This window comes from Gossypium arboreum, chromosome 1, assembly GCF_025698485.1.
Source record: "Gossypium arboreum isolate Shixiya-1 chromosome 1, ASM2569848v2, whole genome shotgun sequence".
Lineage (NCBI taxonomy): Eukaryota > Viridiplantae > Streptophyta > Magnoliopsida > Malvales > Malvaceae > Gossypium > Gossypium arboreum.
The window spans coordinates 94,864,879-94,886,907 of record NC_069070.1 but is presented as its reverse complement, the minus strand read 5'-3'; the positions used below and the strand labels follow the sequence as shown (position 1 = coordinate 94,886,907).

Genomic DNA, 22,029 nt, shown 5'->3' with positions numbered 1-22,029 from the left:
TTTAGAAAAATATTTTTTAAACAACTTTTACGGGTTATATTTATTAAATTTAATTATAAAAATAAGGTTTGATATATAATTTGACATTTTTTTTTGTGGTATATGTATTTCATAAAAATTTACATTTTGGTATTCAATTTTAGTTTTAAAATTAATTTTATAAAAGTTAATGGCTAATAGTGTTATATTTGAATTTTTATTATTTTGTTAATAGAATAGATTTAGTGTTAATTGTGAATTCATTTAATTTATATTTGTTTTTTTTTGTTAAATACATTCTAATAGTAGTGATTGTTTAGAGGATTTTAGGTTGATTTAATAAAAGTTAATTACTAATATTATTAATTAATTATAAATTTTATCATCTTTAAAATATAAATTAAATACTAAAAATTAATATAATTACCTTCACATATCGAAATGTATAATTTTTTATCAAATACAAGTATCAAAAGGATTAAAAGACATTAATACCATATTAAATATGATGACAAATTTGAATATTAAATAAAATGTTAAACCTAAAAAAAAAGTAAAATCTTAGACATCAAATTGAAAATTAGATAAATAATAATTTTCTATTCGACATTTGATAATAAGATTAATTTATAATTTGTTAAAAGAAGAAAATAAAATTGACATTATTGAGTAAGTGCAAGTACGAAAATTTTATTGGGTTTGAACAAAGCATGCTCCAATAATGTAAACAGAATATTAAGATGATCACCTATCACATCAATTGACTAAAATGGTAATGAAATAGTACAATTTTCCATTGGTTGTAGTCCAAATGTATTTCCACATCCTCCCTCTATATGATTGTAAGTTTTCGTTGGGTGAGAAAACATTAGAGCAAAATCAAGACTGATAGTTAAAAGTACAAAAAAAAAGTTTTAATTAATTTTTTTTACGGTAAAGTCATCATGACTTTATTAGAAGTATAATTGAGTGAATTAATTAAATTTATTTTAATCAATTAGTTAAACAATATTTTGGGAATAGAAAATTAATTATTGGGTTAGATAACTTATATGAATTGATTTGAGGTTCAAATAACATATATAATTATATTCAATACATGAAACAGGTGTAATACTCCATTTAATACATGATGGGTGCAAATCCTACTCCCAAAAGAGGGTGACGCTGGGTGGCATCGCCCAGTTTATATAGTCCTAGTGGGACTATGTATTTTCTATTAAAATAATATTATTTTATCCCCTCTTATTCAACTGGATCTCATGTTTTTCTCTATAAATAAAGACCATGAGTTAGGTCAAAATATATCATAGTAAGTGTTGTTACATTTTATAGTGATATTTATTCTATAAATAAATTATATTTTTAGAGATCAACCTAAGTTTCTAGTTTATATAGAGAAATTGATATTCCTAATAGATTATCAATAACTTTTCATTGTGTGAAATAGGTTTAGTGTAATTAGAGCTCACTCTTTAAGCAAACTAAGGGTATGAGAATAGCAGAGTGTTGGATTTAGTGCCTAAGTGTAGTTTTTTTCTTCTAAGTACACTCGTAGTTTTTTCGAATAGATTGTTTAATAAAACAAATTCATTAATTACATTAATATACTTTGTATAATTGTCCTCACATGGTTTTTGCACGCAAAGCAAAATGGAAGCAAATAGATAAGGAACCGAAAGACAACTAATACTAATCAGTATTACGTGGTCGGATCGTAGTATGAAAAAACAACTTGTATTAGTAGATGAACCTAAACATATCCGTAGTCTAATAAAAAATGAGTAAACCAATTGAAAGACTAATATGTCATCTATCAAGTCCAATTGGAGAGATGTCTTATCTTGGGCATCTGAGTGGATGACTCCCAGAAGATATAGACATAGATGTGACTGACTGGACTGATAGTGCATAAGACAAGACCCAAGTAGAATAGATCCTGAATCCGTTTATAGATTTTTTTCACCTGTGACATTCATAGTGTGACATACCTAAATCCCAAGTGGATGGCGGACTATGTATGTATGACTCGTACACTTTGATGTAAGTAAAAAACTAAGTTCAAATAAATAATGAATCAAAAGTTGGTGCATTGGGTGTACGACTTTTGTAGTATGTAGCATCATTCATAATAGTGGAATTTATAGTCTAAAATATGGGTAAATGATATCCTTTCATTGGAATTACATAGTTGATGAAAAGTAAACGTGGCCACGGGTCGTCCGTCTTTGTGATGGATGACTTGATTACTATTTGATAGTGATTGACTTTTCATAAGAGAATATATAATGGTTATCATGATATAAAACAAAATCATATTTGGAGAACAAATATTATCCCAAAAAGATTAAGGATATCCTATAAGGGCAACACACTAATGACAATGAAATGGGACGAGCATTAATTAGTTGCTTTCGTAATGGTATGTCGTTGGGGAGAGCTCAGTCATGATACTATAGTGGAATGACTTTGTGAGTAAATAAGTTTATAATTAATAAGCGAAAAATCAGAACTTAATTATAAATCATTTGAGAATCATCTAAGCCTCAATACATATGTCCAATCGGTCCCTTCGATAGCTCGTTGAAAAAAAAATGAATTGCGTGTTTGAATAAAAATGAACGGAGTGAATAGAAAAAGAGAAATGAGAACATTCATAAATTATTTTGGTTTTCTCTAAAATAGAGAAATGGAATCATTTGGAAATGAATGTGAGTCTCCAAAAATGAAAATGGAAATTTGTAATCCTGTATAGGATTACTTAAAAAATGATAGAAGAATGAGTTTATGTTTTTGGACTATTTTGAAGCCTGAAAATGAAAATAAATCATTCGGCCATAGTGAACATGTTGAGTTGTGACATATTGAACGAATTTTCTCGAAATTTTATCGGGAGTAAAATTGTCAAAATTTTATTGGGATAAATCGGGGTGAGAAAATTATTTAATATGTAGATATTAAAGTTTATTTGGAAAATAGAAAAACTAAATCGGGTTGGATCATATTATAGAGTACTGGGTCAAAAAGGCCTAAGAGTACTCGTAATGAGACCCGATGTAAAAGTGACCCAAAACCCCTCATATAACATGAAAGGGGCAACAACCCTAGTAGAAATACAAGGGTGAGTCTTTCACCCCTCTCCTTCTCTAAGTAGGATGTTGTTTTTCTATTTAAAATAAATCTCTATAACTCTACAATGATTCTACCTTCTCTTCCTATAAATAAATGACATCGGTAGAGCTATTGAGATAACTTTTGAGAGATTATTATTCTATCGAAAAATAGAGAGGATTTATTCTCAATTTTTAAATATATATTTCCAAAATAACAATTCTACCGGTTTCTATTAAAGAAGAGAGAATTTCTATTTTTACCCCAAAATGAAAACTTTTTCGAGTTTTGTATTTTGATTCAATTAGTTCTAGCCACACTTGAAATAGTTCGTGGTACAAGAATAGCTATGAAGATTATTTGGTTGAAAACCAAAAACATCAAGTGTAACACCATACACCCGACTCAATCATCGAGTCCGAGTAACAGGATGTCAAATTCGTGGTCGGAGCGATTACGATCAATTTATTTCAACTTGAAGCCATTGTAAGATTTAATTCAATCAAACAAAGATTAATCATAATAATAAACCATTTACGATATTTATACACATTCATAAAAGCTCCAAGAACTAATTTGAGGTTGAACATGAACCAAACATCCATCATATGATACCAAATTCAACAGGAGCATTCACTTAATAACAAACTTGTAACACCCCAAAATAGGCTTAAGAGTTTTAGGGTATTTTAGGAATTTTAGCCTTAGAGTGTTCAAAATTTTGCGACATGATATATCAGTAATGTTTTCAATTATGGTTTTTATAAAATTAAATCAATTTCTGATAATAAGTTCTAAATACCTTGTTCTCTCTTGCTATTTCAATCAATTTTGAACTCCAAATCCTAATTCATTTTGATTTCTATGATCTCTTAAGTTACAAACCTCTATAAAAAGACCAAGAAAAACACCCAAAAACACTATAGTTTCCTCCATTGTCGAGCTTTCAAGTTTTTCCGGTTTTTGATCTAACGCTTGGATTTTCATCGTCTAAGGTAATGATTCAACTTTTAAATAGTTTTAAATATTATTTAGTCTTTAAAACTAAGTCTTTAGCCATTAAATCGCATGTTTTAAATAAAAGTTGAAATTTTTATCGTTAATGGTAGATTTTGGGATTTTGGATAAAAACATGGTTTCAAAATGTTTTTCAATTAGTTTTGATGCAATAAAAAGGTTTCTAAACTTACTTTGAAGTTTCGTTAAAGGTTTATTTAGTTTTAACGAAATTTTTAAAAAATAGTCATAAAACATGTCGAAAAAGTCGATACTATGAATTGAGTATTTATTATAGTCTAAAGGTTAGAAATTAGTCGTAAGTGAATTATAAGATGAACGGAATTGGTTATAGGCGAAAGATTAAGTATAGATCGAGTTATTCGAATTTAAAGTTTTCTATGTTATAAGTTTCAGTTACATGAGAACTTAGTTTAGGCTTATGTTTTGTATGCTTGTAATGAGTCATTGGTTGATTTTTGGATGTATTGTTGTGTGAATTTGTTGTGTTGAAGCTCGGATTCGATAGAACCTTCTACTACTAGAGATAAAGGCAAGGAAAAACTAGTTTGAGCTTTCAGTTTTTGGCAAAAGTGTAATTGGTGAGTGTTTGGAATAATTGCTTGTGGACATGATTCAATGCGCTATTTGAGAATTTAGTAGTAGCCTAAGCCCCTACTCTAAATTCCGAGTGTAAGCTTTCTCATACCTATGCTATCTTGTGAACAATGTGCTTATGTGTTTGTGAATATGTGAATTGAGATATGTGGTTATGTTAACTTTTGTGAAAGTGCAAATGTGTACATGTTATGTATATATTCCATGTTAGTGACAGGGTTTTGCTAAATATGCAAATATGCAGTGATAGTGCAAGGATAATCGGTAAGTGATATGTGTTTGATTTCAGATATTTTGGCCTTGTAATCTTGAAACTATTGAATATAGTTGGCATGCCATAGGATTATTAGTACTCACCTATATGTATAGTGATTTTGGGCGTTGAGGCCCTAGGACATGTTAGAGGTATAAGGAAATGGGAGCTAAGCTCTATTCAATGGGACATGTGAGGGGAAATAAGGATAGTGTTAGCTTTATATTTCACTTTTGGGACATGTTTGACTCTATGAGTCTATGTTTGGTGTGTTGGAGATCCGCGTGTCTGATAAGTGATGATAGAGCTCATTTTTATGTTTCATAGCTCAAGTGACAAATTATCTTAAAATGTATGTATGTGTAATGTGATGTATGCCTAAATGAGTATGTGATTGCTATGCAATTTATTTTAAGTTATGAATATATGTGTATTGCGATATGTGTTTATATGAATATGACCATTATGCAATTTATCTATAAACATGTTTTTGAGTATTGTGATATATGCTTGAATGTTAGGTGATTATATGTGTAATAAGATATATGCTTAAAAGTGAATATGTTTACCATGTAAAAGAACTAGAAAATAATGCACGAGTAGGTATATTATGACACTAGTGTCAGAACAGTTGAGGTTGTGCTATATGGTTGTTTTGTCAGTGCTTGATGAATTGTTTGCATGGTAGTTATTCTAGGCATTCACTGAGCTTGTTAAGCTCACCCACTCCTTTAAACCATTTTAGATTTGTTGTGTACCGGTGTGAGCAATGTGGCTTCCGAGAGGTGACTTAAGCAAGTTTATTTGTTATTTCGTAGGTGTTCTATATTTATTTACATTTTGGGGAATAAGGCAATGTGGTAGACTTGTTATAGCCATGTTAACTCCTAGACATTTTGTAAACATGTGGATGGATTGATGTTACTTGCTGAAACACTATTTTGCGATATTTAACTATTAATTAGGCCATTGAATGATAATTTGTTGAAGTAATTGATGCATGATGTTTAGGAACTAAGTTGAAAATGATTAATTGCTTATGTATGCGACATTTTTTAGGTCTAGAGTAGAGGTATCGATAATCAAGTTTTAAAATCGATACCTATGTGTTTTGAAACGTACGGGGTGTAACACCCCCTAAATCCAAACCGTCGCCGGAACAATGTTACGAGCATTACCGGACCTATTGGAAAATTTACAATTAATTCAAAATAAATGACATACATATCTTGATTTAATTATAAAGTCCCTATAATGGATCCTCGAGGTCTAAATCACATGTTAGAATCGAATCTGGACTTGTTCGGGTGCTCCAAAATTTTTTTTTTGCGAACTCAATATAACCCCTTTATAAATATCTAACATTCCCTGCAAATTCAAATTGAGACCAATCCAAACCAATCAATTAATGAATTTATACATCTCTAATTATAACAAACTAATAATAATATAAAGTTCTAACATTTTTATGTTTATAACAATCTAACGTAAGATGTCTAATTGATTCATTTAAATTATCATTCAACAAAATTGCTCAAAACTAAGATATAGACTATGTTTAAGATATACGTAATTGTATGGAACAACCATTACCATCATTTATCATTAATGTTTATGTATCAAAATAACAACAAAATTACAACCTAAGTACATGCCATTTTCAAAAAAAAAAAAAGTACATCACCACCTATTTGAGTTCGGGATCAGATTGGATGCTGAGTCATTAATCACTTTTGTACTTAACCTGCGCACGAAAACAAACCGTACGCTGAGTATGCACTCAGTGGTATTTCTATAAACCAACACTTAAATAATTATAAAATACATATATAATACTACTCAAATTCAATAACTATTCAAATATTCACCTTTCAATCCAGTGCTCTATTTTATTTTAAACTCAGTATCAATCATTATTTTTCAATAACAATTATTTGTTTATTGTTATTCAATAACATTCAGTTATTCAGCATCAAACAATCAATAACAATAAGTTATTTAGTCCAATAATACAGTCATTCAGTGCAATAGTTTACCCCTATTAACATAACTCGGACTTAGACGGATACACGGATCCAACCAACACACCAGTACGACACTCAGTGCCTCATCGACTCTGCCGAAGAAAACAGTAGTAGTACGATACTTAGTACCTCATCGGATTAAATCGAAGTAACAATAACAATACGACACACAAAGTGCCTCATCGACTCGAAGTTAAAGTAATAGTACGACACTTATAGTGCCTCATCAACTCAATGTCGAAGTATCCCTAAACACTTCCAATCCTATGGCATGTCAACTATATCTGACTCAGCCCGATACAGTTAATAGGGTATTTCAATTCACTTCTCAAGTCACAGTAATTAATCATTTCAATATTCATTTCACAATAAATACATACTCATATACATTCAATTCAATATCAAAACACTAATACTTACCTTTATATCTTTCCATACACATATAATAATAAAAACACATATAATAATAATAACAACAATTTAAATATTAAGTTCGGTTTGTAGAAATACAAACCGTAATTTTTGAATTACTCTTCGTCAACCTTCTCATTTCCTTTCTTTGTCGAGGTCTCCAATATTACGTTAGCTACGGAAATTAAAATAATTATATCATTAATTGCAGCATTAATTTATAATAATAATTGGATTTCTATCCAATTTTACAACATTTGTACACTATCGTCACCCTAAAATTGTCACCATTTGATTCATTTATCAAATAAAACCTCATTATATAATTATTTAATTACTAATTATCTTTTAGTTAATTTTTCAAATAAATATTTATTTACTTAAATACAAAGTAATTAACTATTTATTTTACAATTGTATATATATTATTATTTCATTTGTATATTATTATCACCTTACACTTGTCATATTCTAATTTATTTTCCTAATATAATAATATAATTTTAATAACCTTAATAATTATAAAATACATAAAATCTAAAAGAAAATCTCAGATTTTCCTAAGTTTGTCATTCATCTTATGCAAAATGGCTTAATTGCCATTTTGGTCCTTTTTACTTTCTTTTCATCCATAATTAAACTTTTACCCCTTATTCAATTTAGTATTTTTTCCTAATTACTCTAAATTAAGCTAAATTCACTTTATTAAAATCTAATTAAACACACCACTAGACTCATAAATATTTCTAATAATTATTTACGAACCCATTTTGTTAAGACGGAGGCCCGATAATATACTTTTTCGATGCTTGTGAATTTTGGGTCATTACAAGGGGAGTTAGAATAAAGATTTGGTATCGATACCTTTACTCGAGTATCGATACTCAGGGTTAAAATATCAATATTTCATGGCAGGTACCATTAATTTTCGAGACTTTGGCTTTTAATTAAGAAACAAAATGCCAGTTTGGTATCGCTTTTCCAGGGGGTATCAATACCACTTAAAGAAAATATCAATACCCTAGTGTCAGTATCGATACCTACAGACAAGTTTTGGAAATTTTGTTAAATGGACCTTATGCATGTTTAATTATTGTTAAAAGACTATTTGATTTATGGTTAGCAAGTAACATTGATAACTAACAACTATAATTGACTTAAAACCTATATGAATACTAAAATGGAATATGCTTCATTTGGAATGAACTTTTACTTGTTGTATATGACATGAGACGATGGTGTGGCATCTCGTATTCGAGCTTCGCGACCAGGCCGAGTATAAGGTGTTACAAAACCAAATTAGACTCAACTAGGTACATGCCAACTTAGAATAAAAACATAATATACAAACGTTGACGAGTTCAAGATTGTTGACTGGATGCTGAAGCCGTTCAAATATCTTGAATTATACCTAACCTGTGCACAAATAACAAACCATATGTTGAGCAATGGAACTCGATAGTATTTTTATGATTCAAATAACAAAATTACAAGTTAAGAAAATTGTAACATCCAACTAGTATGTCATTCATATCAAGTGTCGAACCAATTCATTTAGCATTGCAATAAAAGTGATTAATTTCATTTACATGCCAACACCTATTATAAAGCCTTTTTTAAAACTCAATACCAATAGTGAATCAATCATTTATATCATTAACATTATAATAATCAATTCCATGTTCATTCCACAACAATAAACCATTTAAGTCTCTTTCTAGAGTTAGTCGACTCATTTGTATTCATTTCATCCTCCCCCAAAGCTCGTTTTCAATTTATTCACACAGAAGTTCATGTATTTCCTTTATCATGGTCCACACACACACACACACATATACACAATTGATTCCATAGCATTATACTGTTTCATTTCGATATTTTTTATCAAGTCGTTAACTCATACCAGTTTCTCATAACTCATTTCATTATCATATTTATTGTCAATCTATTTCATTACATTGTTAAGTTTCTAATTCCAATTATAATATCACACCCAATAGAACCATTCATATTTCTGCATATCATATCCTAAATTTGATCGTATTTGCATACTCGTACCCTGTATGTTGTTCTTATTGTATGATAATGATTTCATTACAGTTCAATCCAATATATATATTCACATTCAATTTCAAAATCACAATTCAATTAATCATCAACACACAATATCTCATTATAAAAGTGTCTTATGAATCATCTTAAATATGAACAAATAACTAGTTAGAAATATATCATATTAACATGTCATTTCCCAAATTGAATCATTGAAATTGTCACAATTTCATACTAATCTTTCAGACTTATTAGTCCAGTTTAGAAATTTCTTTCACATTAACAATTCTTTTCATTATAATTATAAATTTTTACATATTAAATCCTTATTAACTTGAGTCAGACACAAATGGATACACAAATCCAACCAATACCTCAATTTGGCACCCAGTGCCTCATCGGATAATTTTTGAAGAAAATAGATTGCACCTAGCGCTCATCAATATGATTGAAGTAAATATTGTGCCCAGCACTCATCAACACGTAGTTGAAGTAACCATTTGACACCCAATGCCTCATTAGAACGTCCGAAGTAATTAGTTTGTACCCAACACTCATTGGAACGTCTTAAGTAAAATGTGCTAATCGATATATAGTCGAAATAACCCCACCCGAGCAATTAATAAGGTAATCATTTATCCAATTCCCTGATAAGTTTAATTCTCATCCTATCGATCTCAATATCATCAATTTATCACTCATGATATCATTTCATATATAACATAGCATACAATTTCAATTCCAAACTAATTTCACCATTTCATTTAGTTTTAATATTTTCACTTTTATTCAATTTAATCATCTATCTCAATAATCAAATAAAATTACACCAATATGATTTGATCAGTCATAATCAACTATTAATTTATTTTATAACTCTTCTATTATTTTTCCTCATCCTCCTCTCCATTCCACTTCATTTATTTAAAAGTATTTATACAATAATCTTTAGCCTTCAGATGACATGGTTTTATGTGACATGAGTTATCCTTTCACTATTTATGCATATACTTTTAACAAAATTGTCTTCTTGAGTAGTAGTCACTAAAGTATTTATATCCAAACCTATAGAATTCAAAATTAAGATTCGTTTATTTTTTAAAACTAGACTCAATGAAATTTTTATCATAAAAATTTCAAAATTTCTTTCTAGGTTGATTAATACCAGTTTTTTAAAAACCTCCCATGTTCTGCTGCTAGGCAGCTTCAACTCTTCTTCACTAAAAATTAAATATATTTCAGTACAAGTCTCAGATTATGTTTTCATTTGTTTCTTTTGAAAATAGGCTCATTAATATTTTAGGCATATAAATTTCATCACCTAAAAGTTTTTGTACAATTTATAATGATTTTTCAAATTTAGAATAACTGAACTCGAAATCATTCTGACATTGTCTCATAAAAAGTATTATATCTCATAATCTACAATTCCATTGCTTTCACCATTTCTTTTTTTGCAAAACTAGCCTCAATAAGCTTTAATTTAATGTTTTATTCAACCTCTAACTCGATTCTTACAATTTTTGGTAAATTTTCAAATTTGTAATGCCGCTGCTGTCCATAAAGTGTTTAGTTAAACAATCTGCTCTTCCATGATTTGAGTAAGTTCTTCTAATTTCATTATATAACATAATACATTCCAACCAAATTCAATGCCAATATATATAATCACTAAGTTACATAAAATTTCATTTCTGTTCAAATTAGTCCTCTAGTTCGATAATCAATCTCAAACATAACATTTTAAACTCAAATAATTATTTTCAATTTCCCTCGATATCATACCTTGCATAACAAAATAAATATGTAACAAATATAATTGTTCAATTTATAGAAATAAAAACATAACATGAATTAACTTAGTAAGTTCCATATGAACTTACCTGGTGAAACAGTAACCAAATGAGCTATTAAAGACTATTCGACAATTTTTGCTTTTCCTCGATTCGGTTCAATTCTTGATCTATACAATAATTGAGTTCAAGTTATCAATTCCAAACATATCACACCATCCTATTATAAGCATGTATCAGTTCAATTTTATTTTTCAACTGTCATGTAAACTTTTACATTTTATTCAATTTAGTCCCTAAAATCGAAATAGCCATATCTTTCAAATTTAAGCTGTGTTTTCTAATCAGATTTCAATCTCATCCTTTATAAACTCTCTACTATCTATTTTTATTAAAGTCTCATAACAACGTTACAAATAATTCATTTTAGTCTTTATGTTACAAAACTAACATTTAAACTTTACAAACTAGTCATTTTTCATATCTAAGCTCAAAATCTAACAATTTAACACCAAAAACTTCAAGAAATCAACAATGATAACTTTGGAATACTTTAATAGTTTTGCAAAATAATACATGGGCTAACTAAATCAAGCTTCCACGATATTAAAAACATAAATTTTACAAAAGAAAAAAAAAACTTGAAATAGCTTACCATTCGAAGGGTTAAAATTGAAACGTTTGAAACCTCCTTCTTCTTTTGAACATTCAGCCAGAGAAAGAAAATTGAAAAAGAAAAAAAAAAGGATGATAAACATCTTCACTTTTCTGTTACTTTTATGTTGTTGTTTTTTTATACATAATTTTATTTAAAAAAATTACACCTGCCAACCATCCATCATCATTAAAACCCACCTACTAAACAAGAACAATTGTTTAATAACCATTGTGGTCCTCAAGCCTTTTATAAATTAGAATTTTATAATATTTAAACATTTAGTCTCTAAACATTAATTGATAACTAATTTGACCAAATTACCAATCCAAAATTCAATTCACTTATAAAATAATTCCGTAAATATTTAATAATAATATTTATGGGCTCAATTTACGGAAACAAAGTCCCAAAACCGTATTAATTTTTTTAACACCACTAACTTTTGGGTTGTTACATCAAGGATCAACTTATCCAAAAACACGGGTACGAATTAAATAAAGGTTTATTACTATAAATATCACAAAGCAGGTTGATTTTCAAATTTTAAATTTTTCGCTACGCAAGAAAATCATTTTCAAACCAGGTTTTTTCCAACACGGATAAGATTGTGTTGGTAGAAAGTCGGGAAATGACTATGTCCACTTAGCCCAGAACACATGTACTAATTTGGTAAAGGTTTATAACACAATGGTTCGGCTTTAGAAAATTTTTAATTTTTCGCTGTGCAACAAAATCATTTTCTAAACCAAAATTTTCTAACAATAATTTCTTGTCAACAAACTCTCTTTAGAACCTTTGATCAGACCAGAATTAAGGTAACCACTGATACGAAGCTCGAAGGGCTTGTTTAAGATCATACAAAGCCTTGCTCAACTTGTACATATAGCTTGGATAGTTCGAGTCTTTAAAGCCTTTTGGTTGAGCCACATAAACCTCTTCCTTTAGAAAACCATTGAGGAGGGCACCCTTAACATCCATCTAGTACAAGTTGATGTTAAGATAAGTGGCTATAGTAAACAACATTATAATGACTTCAAGTCTTTCAAAAGATGCAAAGGTTTTCTCAAAATCTATCCCTTCAACTTGAGTGTATCCCTGGCCACAAGTTTGGCTTTGTTGTGAGTACTATATGCCCATTTCCATCAATTTTATTCTTGAAAATCCACTTTGTGCCTATGATGTTATGCTAGGCACAAGTTGCCAAACTTTATTCCTCTCAAACTATTGAAGTTCCTCTTGAATAGCTTAACTCTAGTTAGCATCTTTCAATGCATCTTCAATACATTTAGGCTCAATTTGAGAGGTATAGCAGGCAAGTCTCAACATATCTCGATAGTTTTACCTTGGTTTTTCTCTTGTTCAAACCCCATAATTGATATTTCAAATGATGGTATTAACTAAATGATTCTTCCTAATTCTGGAAAAGGGTTAAGGTAGTTAAACATCTTGTTTTTGATCAATTAAATCAACAAATTAATCTTCATGTATCTTACCAATATGCTTTTCAAGACATTCTTAATGGCAAGTGTAGTGGTCACTTCAACAAGTACTATGGGTGACACTTCAACAAGTTCTTATTTTTCTGTCTTTTCTTGTTCCATCATCATTTACCAACAAATTGAATGATTTTATAACTTCTGAGTTCTTTTATTGTTTACTTGAAAGATCTTGTTATTACTTGAATATCCTAAAAAGATTCTTTCATCAATCTTTGAATTGAATTTCCCTTAATATCCTTGATCCTTTAAGATATAGTAGGTACTTCCAGACACATAGAAATACTTGACATTTAGCTTTCTCCCCTTCCACGTTTCGTAAAGTGTCATATGAGTCTTTGGTCTAATAAGAACCCTATTGATTACATAGGTTGTAGTGTTCACAGTCTCAACCCAAAACCTAAAAGCAACTCCTTGTTGTTGAGCACCATTCTTACCATCTTCTGTAGGATGCGATTCTTGCGTTTTACAATTCCATTATGTTGTTGTGTCTTAGAATCAGAGGACTTGTGTTTAATCCCTTTCTCGTCATAAAAATTGGTAAAGTCTTCATTCTCGAACTCACGTCCATGATCACTTTTGATTTTTCTGATCATCTCAATTATCTGACCCTTTTCATTCATAATTCTCTTGCACAATTTTCTAAATTCTTCAAATGTGTTAGAGTTTTCTCTAAGAAATCTTACCCATGTGTACCTCAAAATGTCTTCTACACACATTAAGATAATATTTTCTAGTGATGCTCTCAAATTGCATAGGTCTAATAAGATCAATGTGGAATAGCTCGAAAGGTGTAGTAGTTTAGATATGTAACAACTATTAACGATTCTCCATGTGTTGCATCCGTTTCAAGCATCCACTACAAACTTTAGGAATAACACCACTCAACTTCGAAATTTCTTTTACAGCATCATGTTAAACCAATCTTTGAAACGTTTTGTAATGAATGTTGTAACACCCCTTACCCGTATTCAACGCCGGAACAGGATACGAGGTATTATCAAACTTACATCGCATGCAAACATACAAATCGAGTCATAAATTTGCATCCAAATTAAAACCATTTGTATTCAATCATAAAGTCCCTAATACAAGCCTATGAGGCCAAAAATATGTTTTGGAAGTGGTTCGGGACTAAATCGATAACTCAGGGAACTTTTACAAAACTTAAAAATTTTTTACTATAAACAGGGGTCATACGTCCGTGTGGTTTGGGACACAACCGTGTAGGCAGGCCATGTAGTCACACACGCCTGTGTCCCTAACCCATATAACTCTCTGTTTTGCAAAGCATAAACAAATTGAGGTCACACGCCCATGTGCTAGGTCATGTGGTTAATTTGATTTTCATAAAATAGGTGCAAACTTCACACAGTCAGGACACACGCCCATGCTTGAGGCTGTGTCCCTCACACAGCTAAGACACACGCCCGTGTCTCTGCCCGTGTGTTCAACTCTAAGCATTCTATTTCTCAAAATTAAGGTACATGGGACACACGGCCAAAACACATGTCTATGGGGCAGACCGTGTGTCACACACGGTCTAGACACACGCCCGTGTATCTACTTGTGTGGACAAAATAAAGGCTATTTACCAAGCCATTTGTCACCCCTATCTACACCTATTCACACTCAAATTTCAATGGCATAAATCATGGTATACTTAGGCAACAAAAACATCCATAATCAAGGTTAGACCGTTTCAATTCATTATCACACATAACATACTTACAACATTTTTTTCTACCAAACCAAATCATACCAAACTCACATCCACAATTACCAACAGAAATACTTTTATCATGCATAATTCTTCTTAGATTTCCTAGCATACCAATGAGCCAATCTCAATTATTCAACAACAAAACCATTAAGTCACATTCAACCATTCACCAATCATATATATAGATCACATCATGAAGGACATATTTGCACATGTATGAATATGCTTAAGCTTCAGCCAATTTAACCAAAATGAGCCAATTTACATGGCCAAATACCAAATCAAGCCTTTGACAATTACAAGCCAATACATTTGGCTAAAATCATGATGACATATATAACAAAATGACCAAATCCCTATACATGCCATATACTCAAAATGTTAAGATCATCAATACCCAAAATGACAGTTTAATAGTGTGATACGATCTTCGGTGATCTCCAATCCGAGCTAGCTTTGTGACACTGTAAAACATGGAAAGGAAAATGGAGTAAGCTATATAGCTTAGTAAGCTCGTATGAAAGAAATAATCAAATCTTACCATACATTTAACATTCAAGTAACATAATATAAGGCGATGTAATTTACCATAACCTCATAACCATAATTCGTTCCATCACAAACTTACCTTAAATTCATCATTTCGTGAATTTAATAATAATAAGTTTTAAGCACATACCTGTACCAACTCATAATGGTTTCATACTTATTCTTATCTTTGACATACTTAATGAATCACTCGGAATAATAATATTGGATACTTGGAAAACTATGCACGCAAGGTGCCACATTTGTAGCCATTGCTACCTCTATATCAGAACACATATATGCTCGCTCTCGAGCCATCAACGGGCCTGCTCACACAAGCTGTCAGTCAAGACATAGCTACCGGTGCTGTTCACACTAGCTATCAAGTAACCGTAACATATGTCGGTATACTTAGCCACCGGTAGAACGTACAGGTCCAGCACCCGGATCACATAACATAAAACCTTAGTGACATGTCACTTATATCCTAATCCATTCCTAAGGTTCGATTGGGATTTCTTGTTTGCCAAAACATTGTCGAACGTGTCCATAGAGTTGTTTGCACAATTCATACAAAATTAAAGCATTCAAAATACAATTATAATAAAGCTTATCTAACATACGAACTTACCTCGGTTGCAAAAATGGCCAAAGGGATCTATTCGTCAATTACTTTATTTTTCCCCGATCTAGACCCGAACTTCGTTATTCTTGATCTATAATACCACATTTAACTTATTTAATCATGAAATTATTCAATTCAGCCCAAAAACACATTATGGCAAAATGTACATTTTTGCCCCTAACTTTTCAACATTTTATAATTTAGTCCCTAGGCTCGTAAAATGAATTTCTTTCAATTTCATCACAACCCAAGCCTAGCGGAATATTATTTGTACTCATAACAGCCCACATTTTTCATTTATTCACACTTTTCTACACATTTTTTAGACTTTTACAAATAAGTCCCTATTTAACGTTTTTTATCGAAAATCACTTTACAAATGTTGTTTAACTAACAATGAACATGCATTTTGTACCATCAAATATCAAAATACAAACATATTCAACATGGATAAAATTTTAGACTTTAACTTTCTTTCAAATTAGTCCTTGAAATAGCTAAATCAAGTTACAACGATCTCAAAAATATAAAAATCATTAAAAACGGAACAAGAACGGACTTACAATCGAGCTTGAAAACTTGGCTAAAACCCTAGCTATGTCTTCTTTGTGAATTTCAGCTATGGGGAGATGAAATTGAGAATATGGACATCTTTTATTTAGTTAATTTTGTCTTTATTAGCCAAATTACAAAAGTACCCTTAATGCATAGCTTTGAAATTTCACCTAACCATGTCCATTTTTGTCCACCCTAAGGTACAATAGTCTAATTGCCATTTAAGACCTCTAATTAAAATTTCATAACAATTAGACACTTTAACTTATGGAATTCAAGTTTTGCACCTATTGCAATTTAGTCCTCTAGTCAAATTGGGCACTCAATCTATAAAATTTCTTAACAAAACTTTCACACAATTATTCTACCATCTTGTAGACCTTAAAAAAATAATAAAATAAATATTTCTACTTCAGATTTATGGTCTCAAAATTATTGTTCCGATTTGACCCAAAAACGAGCGACTACAAATGTGCCCAAGTTTCTCATGCCACAACTTTAACTCATACACACTAGCTTTGTTTGTTTTGTTAGGACAACTAATAGCTCACTGTATTCCTTTGTTAATCTGATCACTACTAGTATCATCCTTACAAACCATATTTAAGAAATTCTGGGTAAAAAGTCTCACCCTTAGTCTTACGCACTTTTGAAAGGCACATATGTCACACACTTCTTCTTCCTTAAAAGAATTTCCCCATTTATTTCAAAGTTATCTCCTTTGAAACCAAAGACTCCAACTAGAGGTGATCAAAACTTGATTTGACTCAAAAAAATTAATTTTTTTTAATTTCGAGTTAGAATCGATTTGAGTTTTTGAATTCGAATAACTCAAATAAACTGAATATAAAACTATAATAGTTTATATTTTTATCCCCAAACCCTCAAAATATTTTTACTTTTCCCTAAAACTTTTACTCCTTCCCACTTTTTCCTTAAAACTTTTACTCCCCTCCAATCTCACCCCCTATCTACCCTAAACCCATTTCCCCCCTTTTTTTTTTGGATGTTTTTCTTCCAAAATTTTACTCCCCCTAAAAACCTACAAAACTTTTTATTTTCCCTCAAAACTTTTCCTCCCCTCCCATCCCAACCCTATCTACGCCAAACCCATTCTCCCCTCCCCCATTTTCTTTTTGAATATTTTTTCTCCAAAATTGTACTCCCTATTTATTTTCCCCTAAAATTTTACTTCCCAAAACCCCCCAAAATATTTTATTTTCCCCTAAACTTTTTACTTCTCACCCTTTATCCCCAAATAAAAATCAAAATCATCCAAAAATCCTTAAACATAAATAGTAATAATTTTATTTATATCTACTATTTATATTATTAAATAAAATTTCACATTTTTACTATTTATATTATTGAAATTTTAATCTTATTGAATCTTTATATTAAATTGAATTATTAATGATCCCATAAAATATTTGTGTTAAAATTTTATGTTGGTATCAATTTCACATTTTATCTTTAAAATAAATTTTATTAAAAAATTACATTTTTACATTTAATATATTTTTAATTTCAAAATACATAAGGACAAGAATCAGAAGATAATTGAAGCAACTAGCAAGCAAAGAAGCTAACCCGTATGTAAAAGGTTAATAAATAAATTATAAGGTGATGAAAGTTAATAATAAATTTGATTACGGTGGGTAATAATGGTTACAAGGACCCAAAGTTATTTTTTTAAAATTTAACCCGAAAAAATATATTTGATTCGAATTCCATCTCACTCGACTTGATTCAAGAAAATTTCAAATCGAGATAGGATAATAAAATAGGATTCATCAACTTGATTAACGTGAAAATTTTTCACTCAATTCGATTCAATAAAACGCTCACCCCTAGCTCCAACTTTTCGAGCTAATAATTCGGCTTCCAACCAAAGACCATATGCTTTAGCAATTTCCAATTGGTCTAAAGATACACCTTGTAACTCTCCAAACCCAGCCTAGACGTTATGCCCGATTCTGGCGATGTCACCTGGAATGGGATTTGAAAATGAGTTTGTCGGGTTAAAACCGTTCCAGTTAATTAGCTTTTATCTTAATTCGAAGTAAAACACGTGTTCTTTGTTATGTCTAAAATTGTATCTTTTAAGCGGAAGCTTTGGAAAATACTTATTTTAGAAAAACCGATTAATCTTAGTGGAAACTGAGTTTTATCATGCCTAGTAGTAATAGATCGTAAAATAATTTAAGAAACTGAAAACTTAAAGCCAGACAGTCCAAAGTCCATTAGCTACATCAAACCCCCAAATAAGTAATAAAATCTGAAAATTAACAAAAAAAGTCTAAAATTTACTGGTGGCAACCATCGAGTCCTCCTCTGCGCTGATCCGTTAAGTCTAGGGATTATCTGTACAGGTTAAACAGAAAGGGTAAGTTTTCACAAACTCAATGTGTAATCCCCACAGGAAACATGCATACAAAATCACATCAGATTGCAGTCAAATACAGGCTGGCCCGAGCCCATTAAAGATTTAGTTTGGGCCTTAGCTCCATCAGATACAATTTTTGATATATATATTAGGGCCTTGGCCCATCTTAGATATAGTATGCAATAGCAGGAAATTGGAATCCTACCCACTAACCTCTACAGATTATCTCTGTCCATCCCTACACACCATATAGGGATTAAATCAACCCACCCATCCCTACACACCATACTGTACCGAAATACGGCACATAATTAGAAATTTGTAGCAGAGCTGCCAGATATTAGGCTTCATAGCCTTTCAGACACTTCCTCCGAATAATACTAACCCACCCCGATGTAATACAACATACAAAAGATGTCATGTTATTCTGTAATCACAATCCATATAATCAGATCAGCATACATGCTCAGTTCAGACACCATACAGATAGTTCACACAATTAGGGTTTAAGTAATACTTACCGACCCTATAGTTGGTTCACAGTCGACTTGGGCGACCCGTGTAACCTTAAGAAACTTTTCAGAAACATGAGCTCACACACCAAGTATAACAATCGAAGGCAAATTGAAAACAAAATCAACAGAAAATAGGGAGAGGGAGATGGGAATTTTGGCAGAGAAAAAGAAGAGAGAACAGAATTTTACAAAAAGGAATCCAAAAGAAAAATCTCGATAACCCCCTATCCCAACTCCCCTTAATTCCCTCCACCAAAGTCTCCACTACTCAGACGTCTAACACAGCTCAAACTCTCTCTCTCAGAGTCGAACAAAAATATTGCCTACGCAAGGATTTGAACACAGGACCTTAAACACACCAACACTCCAATTAACCACTAGACTAGCAGGCCCATTCTGTTATAGACTTACCGACAATTAAACATGAGCCTACTGAGCAAGGTTAAGACTTTATTCCGAAAAATACCAAAATCCAACCCAAGTAAGCTTGAACTTGGGACCTTTCACACGTACCCAGAACATTTAACCACTGAAGCAGATACACACTTGTGTCAAAATTCACAAATGCTGAAATGAAAATTTTAGGGCTCATAACTCTACCCCTTAAAAGAAAATTTCCTCTTCAAAATTTACCTGATCAGAATAGATGAGGATACTGCTAATGCATCGCATCCTTAGGCTCTCACGTAGCCTCCTCAGTACTATGATTTCGCTACAGCACCTTCACTAATGGAATGGATTTCCTCCTCAGAACCTTAGGGTTGCAATCCAGAATCTGAACCTGCTCTTCCTCAAAGGTTAGATCTGGATGAACCTTAATCTCCTTAACAGGGATAATATGCTAGGGATCAGAGCAATAGCGCCTCAACATCGGGACGTGAAATATATCATGAATGCGGTCTAGCTCCGAAGGTAACTCTAATTGATAAGTGACCAATCTCACTCGTTTTAGAATCTAGTACGGCCCAATAAACTAAGAGCTCAACTTACCCCTACGACCGAACCTCAAAACCTTCTTCCATGGCGAGACCTTCAGAAACACGAAGTCTCCCACTGAGTACTCGATCTCACGTCTCTCTAGATCAGCATAAGACTTCTGCCTATCATAAGCTACCTTCAGTTGATCCCTAATCAGTAGAACCTTATCTTCAGTCTTGGAAACAAACTTAGGACCTAGAATACGTCGCTCGCTTAACTCAATCCAATATAAAGGAGTGCGACAATTATGACCATACAGTGCCTCGTAAGGTGCTATCTGGATGTTAGACTGGAAGCTATTATTATAGGCAAATTCTGCCAACGGCAAGTATTCCTCCTAACTGGCTCGAAAATCAATCACACAGCTCCTAAACATATTTTCTAATATCTAAATCACCCTATCAGATTAGCCATCTGTCTGAGGATGGAAAGCAGTACTGAAATCCAACCTTGAACCCAGAGCCTCATGTAGCTTTTTTCAGAACCGAGACGTGAAGTGAGGATCCCTATCGAAAATTATTGATACAGGTACCCCATGCAATCTCACTATTTCTGATATGTAGAGCTTAGCCAATTTCTGAAGAGAAAAGTCTGTCCTGACCGGGATGAAGTAAGCTAACTTGGTCAATCGATCCACAATGACCCAAACAAAATCCTTCTTAGTGGGTGTCAGAGGCAAACCACTAACGAAGTCCATCGTTATTCACTCCCACTTCCATAACGAAATCTTAACAGGTTGCAGTAAGCCCGAAGGTAACTAATGTTCAGCCTTAACCTGCTGATAAGTCAAGCAGCGAGGAACGAAGTCAGTAACCTCACGCTTCAACCCAAGCCGCCAGTATAACTCTTGAAGATCTCTATACATCTTATTCCCGCCTGGATGCATAGCGTAGGGACTACTATACGCCTCCCTCAAAATCGACTATCTTAAATCCTCATCATTTGGTACACAAACCTGACCGCGGAAACAAAGTATCCCATCACTGTTTATCCCAAAATTAGTAGTGCCACCATTTTCAACCTGACAAAAATGTAACTCAAGAGACTTATCCCTCAACTGTTTAATTCGAATATGTTCAATTCATGCCGGTTTAACTTAAAATTCTACCAACAGACTTCCATCATCGAGCTAAGTTATGCGTACATCACTCTCAGATCAGTCATAGCCCTACGGCTCAACGCATCGGCCACTACATTGGCCTTGCCGGGATGGTACTCAATGATACAATCATAATCTTTAAGTAGTTCGACCCCTATACGCTACTTAAGATTTAACTCTTTCTGAATGAGGAGATACTTGAGGCTTTTGTGATTGGTACAGATAATAC

General features: G+C 31.8%; 1 protein-coding gene across 1 annotated transcript; it reads right to left on the bottom strand.

Annotated features, from left to right (window-relative positions):
- Positions 1-20,435: 20,435 nt before the first annotated feature.
- LOC108481870 (uncharacterized) lies at positions 20,436-21,587 on the bottom strand. The gene is made up of 3 exons (XM_017784938.1): positions 21,477-21,587; positions 20,736-20,978; positions 20,436-20,564 (listed from the first exon to the last, which is right to left on the bottom strand). Exons 1-3 carry the CDS (start codon positions 21,585-21,587, stop codon positions 20,436-20,438), a joined length of 483 nt encoding a protein of 160 aa, XP_017640427.1.
- Between the last annotated feature and the right edge of the window lie 442 nt (positions 21,588-22,029).